The sequence below is a fragment of the Pinus tabuliformis genome, chromosome 3_1 (genome assembly GCF_031772625.1).
Source record: "Pinus tabuliformis cultivar Carrire ecotype Pingquan chromosome 3_1, CPIR1, whole genome shotgun sequence".
Taxonomy (NCBI): Eukaryota; Viridiplantae; Streptophyta; class Pinopsida; order Pinales; family Pinaceae; genus Pinus; species Pinus tabuliformis.
The window spans coordinates 777,192,478-777,199,674 of NC_142301.1; the positions used below are offsets into that span (position 1 = coordinate 777,192,478).

At 33.4% G+C, this 7,197-nt stretch overlaps 1 protein-coding gene across 1 annotated transcript; it reads left to right on the top strand.

The window, feature by feature from the left end:
• The first annotated feature begins 2,258 nt into the window (after positions 1-2,258).
• LOC149189696 (uncharacterized) lies at positions 2,259-5,855 on the top strand. Its single transcript, XM_089413264.1, has 3 exons — positions 2,259-4,986; positions 5,084-5,377; positions 5,489-5,855. The coding sequence occupies exons 1-3, from the start codon at positions 4,903-4,905 to the stop codon at positions 5,549-5,551; spliced, it is 441 nt and encodes a 146-aa protein (XP_089269390.1). The 5' UTR covers positions 2,259-4,902; the 3' UTR covers positions 5,552-5,855.
• Positions 5,856-7,197: the final 1,342 nt, after the last annotated feature.

Genomic DNA, 7,197 nt, shown 5'->3' on the forward strand with positions numbered 1-7,197 from the left:
TAGGCCTGAAACATACATAAATTTCGAGTTTCTGTTGTACAAAATATAAAATCTCTTGGTTGAATTAAGTTCTCTTCCTTGTCTAATGTGTCATGACATGAATAAATTGTAGTTCCAAGAAATAAAAAGCGATAAATGTCAAAACTCCCACCTACAGAAGGACAAATTTGTATAGACATTCAACAATCCGTAAATATATTTAAAGATATTTATGTACAAACTTCTTTGGCCAGAAAATTCCAATGCCCTGCCCCATGTAAAGTTATATACGTAAGAAGCTTCATGTCCACTTCGATTGTCCATGGGCCCTTCCTCAGTTTGGTTTTTTCTTGATCTTTAGCCACTGAAGCCACAAAAAAAATATGTTTTCCATTAAATCAATGAATGAGTCAACAACTTCATTAATTAAATTCTCAATGTACTTCCCATGCCTAGTTGATGAACACTTGTCTATGCCATCAACTACTACAGATTAACAACATATCAACAATGGATATTTCTTCATATGGAAACATCCAAGTGTTAAGAAAAATTCTTTCTTGAATGGGAAGGGAATGCTAGTCCATATTTATTGAAGTATTACATTCATATTGTCATATTTGTGCTTTCCCAATTTATTTTCTAAAACCCTTAATTATAGTCGCATCATTTGTCTACTAGATATATCAAGACAATCTTGTTTGAGAGAGAATCTTTCCTTATGCATTTTTTTGTATTTAAAAAAAAAATCTCTCCTTAAGATTATTCTCTTTCATTATTCTTATTTAACAAGTGAGTTACATTTATTTCTATTTTATGTCAAATGGATGTTTGTTGCATAATATCATTACATATTCTAATGCCAATTTAATCTCTCCTCAATAATATTTAAGGAATTTTTTTCCTCGACATAATTTATGATTTCAAAATGTGTCTGTTATAGTTTCTTTCACATTTTAAATAATATTCACATTAACCCAGCAGTCATATTTTTTTAATCTAATTGGTAATAGATAACATGATGCATAATTTATTTTTTTGCCTATAATTGAAATTCCATTCCATTAAAATTCTATAAAATACGATTTAAATTCCCCATTTGCGAAATTCCTTCAATATATACGAATGAATGTGTTGAGTATTTTTACAAAATAAAATCTAATGTCAAATAATCCTAAGATGAGCATGGGTGCATTTGACTAATGAGATTATATAGATAATGTAATTAAACAAGCCAAGGATTCAACTATCATCTATGATCTTCAAAATGAAGTTATTATGCATATACTACTAATCATGAAAAACCATCTCATCATCATCCCAAACTTCTTAATATTGGCTATGAGAGTTGTTATTTCCATTGGAGTAAATAAATAAACACACAAATAAGAAGAATTAGGAAGATATCAAATAAAAAGGATTACTTAGAGCACAAACTAAATCTCACTCCTTCTTAAGATAGTAAAAACTTGTTTTTTTTCTTTCTACTTTGATAAACCATTTTGAATGCTTCATTATTTTGATACTAATTATATTTATTCATTTGTAACCAAAAGAGAAGTAGTTTTTATCCTTGGACTTCATAATGCTACAATTATGATAGAGATGATGAAGGTAATATAATTAAAAATAATTCTATAGAAAAACATGACATTAATATTATTGAAAATGAAAAGACAAATAAGTTAATCCATGACAATTTTGTTTCCATATATAAGAAGATACACATCTAGAAAATCTAAGAAAATACTCATGGCTCTTATTGATAAGGCATAAAAACCCTATACAGAAAGTCAAAATAAATGCTCTCTTTAATACCTTATTGTTAACATACTTGAAGATACTAAATGATACTTCAAAAATATCTATAAACTAGAGATAGTTTTAAATTTTTCATTTAAAGACCAAAAGAATAAACTATTTTTAAAAAACAATATAATACTATTATAGGGAAACCAAAGTGGTCTTAATTTATTTGTAGCATAAGATTTAGTTAATAATATAATGTTAGTAAATAAAGAAAATATATCAATATTTCCATCATCTAAGTTTAACTTTATATAGCTTAACATAATTATGCTGTAAGGCGTTCCCCTCTGAAATCAATTTCCCAAATTGCCATGTGTCTCGGTCTGGAGCGTCGGATTGGATGTTACATGATTAGAATTGTTTATGCCCTTGGATTAATAATTAGTTAAGAAAGGAGAAATGAGAACAGTTACACAGTTAGGCAAAAATACATACAGCGTCGGGAACAACAGTCTAGTAGCAGATCTAGTAATTGATCTCAACGCCTTCTTCAAGCTCTGCCCATCTCTGGCTTCATCGAGTTAGCTTTTTAATCTGCCTGGGGACAGCTGTAGAAATGGATGGAGGAAATGCCTCGCAAAGGTCGCAAAATTGGCGTATATGGTAGATCGAGAGTGGGAAAGATGTGCCTGCTCAAAACCTTGTGTGGCAGGGCAGGGCAGGATTGTTCCCTTTAGCTACCAAATGCATAGAACAAAGAACTTGCAGACGAGTCTTCCAAAGGCATTTCGAAGAATTCCTTGGCGATTCCCATCATGCTTTTCATGACCTCCAATACTGAGTAGATTGTGCCTCGGTCTCAGTGCCTTCTTCAAGCTCTTCCAGACTCCGGTTTCATTGAGTCGGCCTTTCAATCTACCTAGGGATAGCTACAAAAATGGCTGGAGGAAAGTTCTTGCAAAGGTCACAAAATCAGCGTATATGGTAGATCGGGAGTGGGAAAGATGTCCCTGCTCAAAATCATCTACAATTACTACAAGAAAGAGTTCAGTGGTTTCTTTGATGTCTTCATTGGGTTATAGTTTTTGGGAGCTTTGAGATTGAACAATTGCAGGATTCCATCGCTGAGGCACTGAATCTAAGTCTGGAAGGGATTTCTACGGCTGAGACACGGAAAATGAAATTGAATGCTTCTCTGGAGAGAAAGAGATTTCTTCTGATATTAGACAACATGTCGAATGAAATAGATCTTAATGAAGTGGGTGTCAATATTGGGGATGATAATGGTAGCAAACTCTTAGTCTCCAACTGCAACAGAGAAGTTGTTGAAAAAATGGGGGCAAAGGACTTTCTGGAAATAAAACCCTTGTCCTCAGAGGAGGGATGGAAATTATTTAGAAGAGGAGCTTTTGTAGATAAAGTTGTTCCAGAGAATATAGAGACTATAGCCAAAAAAATATTCCTCAATCTACAAAGGTTTGTCATTCGCCATCAATGTAGATTTGCGAAAAGACTCAAAATGATTGGGGAAGAGCATTGAAGTTTTTGGAAAGCACAAATACTTCCTTCCAGAGGAGCTAAACGAACATTAAAGCAGAGATTTATCAACAGTTAAGAAGAAATTTTAATCATCTATCTGATTCCCATCTACATAAATGTTTTCTAAGTTGTGTATCATTTCTTGGAGATAAGGAAATTCCTGTGGAGACACTGGTGCGAGTATGGGACCCTGAAGGGTTACTCAACGGGGCAGAGACGCCTTATTTGATGGACGTTGGGTGGCATTGCATAAAAGTACTGGTAAGTAGGTTCTTGCTAGAGTCTGGAGTATATTGTTGATGGTGATTATCATACAGGGGAGTATTTAAAGATTCACGAAGCTCTCCGTGAAATGGTGATTTACATAGGCAACCAAGACCAGGAGAAATTCTTATTTTTAGCAAGTCAAATGTTGCAAAACTTTCATGGTGAAAGAGAGACGAGGGATTGCGGACGCATATCGGCTAGCCATACTCCTATAAAGGATCTTCCAAATTATTTGAAATGTTTAAAGCTTGAGAGTTTGGTATTAGCCTCTAATAACCAGTTGGAAAAGATTCCAAAAAGATTTTTCTCAAACATCAAGTCTTTGAAGGTTTTGGATTTGTCACGCACATCCATAGGAACATTGCCAGACACAGTGCAAAAACTTCAACAACTTAAGTTTCTTAACTTGGCCAGGTACGCAAATCTTGTTGATTTTCCTGACAGCCTTTGCACTCTATCTAACCTTCAAGTTTTGAATCTTAGTTCTTGTTTGGTATTGTGTTCATTGCCCATTCAGATAGGAAAGCTAAAGAATCTAAAGCATATCAAATTGGATGCATGCTACAATCTAAATGAGCTTCCAAAAGATATTTCTCAACTCACTTCATTGAACACTCTCATCTTTCCATTAATGGAGTCCGTTTGTGCAGTGAGTGTGGAGGATCTTTCAAAGCTCTCCAATCTAATAGAGTTGACCACAGTGATAACATCATAAAATAAAGTGGATATAGAGGTTGCTTGGTTGGAGACAAGAAACTTAACATTTGAACATGATGCAGATGCAAATGCAGAAAGAGATTCTATAGCACCCGAGCATGTTATTCTCCGAAATATGGGACATATGAAGAAGTTGCAGAATTTTCATCTGATTAATTATCAGGGGGGAACTCTACCCAACAGTATTTGTGAATTCCAAAATATGAAGATGTTGCTTTTGCACTCAAGTTACAAATTGAAGTTGCTCCTTACCTTGGAAAAGAATATGAATGAAAGTGGAGATGATAGGAGTGCCTTGGACAAGAATAGGAGTGAAAGTGCAGATGATAAGAGTGACAGTGTAGGTTACTCTTTTCCAATATTAGAAATATTAGTTCTAAGAAACCTACATAAATTAGAAAGTCTTGCAAGGTCATCTGCGATCTGGAATGAAGGGACAATCTTGTGATAAGCGTTTTGGGGCTTTTTTATGCTTTGGCTTCTAGAGTCGGGCTAGACCCGCGTGAAATGAGTATTGATGAATACATCAAGTATGCTAATCCTCCACCAGTCCACAAAGATCAGGTCCTCACCTCCAACCCCATGACTCCAACTTTATAATATATTTTTCTCATAATGTTTTTCTGATTGCTTATTTTCTCTTCCTTTCATATGCAGGATAAGTCTGAACAAACCTTCCTATGCGTTATATTTTCAGATCAAATATCTATTAAATATGGAAATTTTCAGCAACGGGTATAACAGCTTAGTGTTCTCATTATATTTTAAATTTCAAAGAAATTAGAAACCGGAATTCAAAAATTACATTGACAAGGGTTTGGAAAAAATGCAGATAGATGAAGAGTGGGCACATTTGAATAAAGTGTGGAAACAACAGGCTGAAGAGGATGATGGAAGGATAAGGAGAATGTTGCAGTGTTCGGATGATGGAAGGATAAAATCATACGAGCTCAATACTTCAAAGACTGTAATTATCTTTAGACTCATTCAAATTGAACCCAGTCAGTGTCCAAAGGGCACAATGGCGATTAGGGAAATAAAACAGGAATTTGTTGAACGATTTGGAAGTGTGAGCAATTATTTAAGTAAATATCCCCATCCATTTCCAGATCATCATCAACAGGAGGTACTACAACTGAGCTTTTATATTAATCTAGGGCTTTCAATTATATATTGTTGTTTCTTCCAGTTTATATGACCAGCAACATTTTCGCTGCTGATGTTAATTTATATGCAGCAATGCATGACCCGGTTGGATTTTGGAGGTGAAGCTGGTTGCTCCAGCCACGCCCTTAACTAACATACATATGGGTAGCAACTGATTTCCCTGCAGAGGCTTATGCTCTGAACTTAATGTACACAAGGCATATGGGGGGCGAGCTGTTATTATGTGAGGCACTCTTTATGTAATGGTGTATGATGAAGTAAAAGTATATTCTGTGGAATTCAGCGGTGACAATCTCAATTACCTTGCATCAAGCTAGAGCTCTCATTATGTATGTATTGAAGTTATTGTAAATATGAAATAAACAAAAATTAGCCACGGTAATGGATGGTAATGGTTGGTGTAAGTTAATGTAAGTGTGAAATAAACATAAATTAGCTGTTGTAATGGTTGGTGTAGAGGTACATCATTAAGAAGAAGTATGGAAAAAATTTCCATGTTTAAAGTTTCCATATGTTTGGTTTAGGTTTATTTTGGATATTTTTCCTAATTATTTCTGTAGGTTTATTTTGGATCTTTTTCCTAATTATTTATGTTAAAATCTAGTAAGAATTGGTTCAGAATGGGTTGGAATTATAAGTTTGAGTTTTGAAATTTGTAAAATTTGAGTGTTTTATGAACTTATTTTTAGTAGGTTAAATAATTTTTGTTATATTATGATTTATTATGTAAATCAAAATCTTGAAAAATGTTAGGATTACAAAGTACCTACAAAAATTGTGAAATTGTGGCATCTAACAACACTGTTGTTTGTTCCCGCTGGTCAGCAAGACAACTTAATATAGGTTTTTTAGTCTATAAATAATCTCTATCATAAATAAATACCATGGGAAAAACCATAAACCACAAAACAACTCTAACAAAAATTAGCAAAGCGAGGCATTCTACAGTTTTTTTTTTGATAGTGTGGCAGGAATTGGTTGGATTTATAAGTTTGCAATTTGAATGCTTCACAGATTTTTCAATGAGTTTTTTTGTTGTAATGAGAATCTAGAAATTATTTGAATAGTGTGAGAGGAATTGGTTGGATTTATAAGTTTGCAATTTGAATGCTTCACAGTTTTTTCAAAAAGCTAAATACATTTTGTTCTTTTGTTATATTATAATTAGTTATGTAAACTAAATCTTTAAAAAATGGCAGAGTAAAGCATCCTCAAATGCTTCTTAACTAGGTTTATTTTGTAATAAGACATAAAAAATCATTTTGAGGAAGCTAAATACGTTTTGTTCTTTTGTTATATTATAAATATTTTGTTTTGTTATAATATAATTAGCTATGTAAATTAAATCTTTAAAAGTTGGCAGAGAAAAGCATCCTTAAATGTTTTTTTAACTAGGTTTATTTTGTAATGAGACTTAAGAAATCATTTTGATAAAACTCAGGGAAGAAGGTTACAACTTCCAACTTCTAGAGGTTCAAAAGTTTGCCGAATATCTGTTTTTGTTGTTCAAAAGCCTTTCTATCTTTTGAAAAGTGTATCGATGGAAATTCAAGTAATCATCCAAGGCGCAGATCCAAACAGGGTAAGCACTTAATCTGTGAGATATAACTATTGGATTTGAAGCATATCTTCAAGATCCATTTGGTTGGATACAATGGGCTAAATAATGGTAGGCTCGCATTCATACATTATCCATAAAAGTAGAGAGGGGGTTTCGCTTGCAAGTTTTATTGCATAGAAGCATTCCTATAGTTCTTCATACCAATAAGTTAATCTACC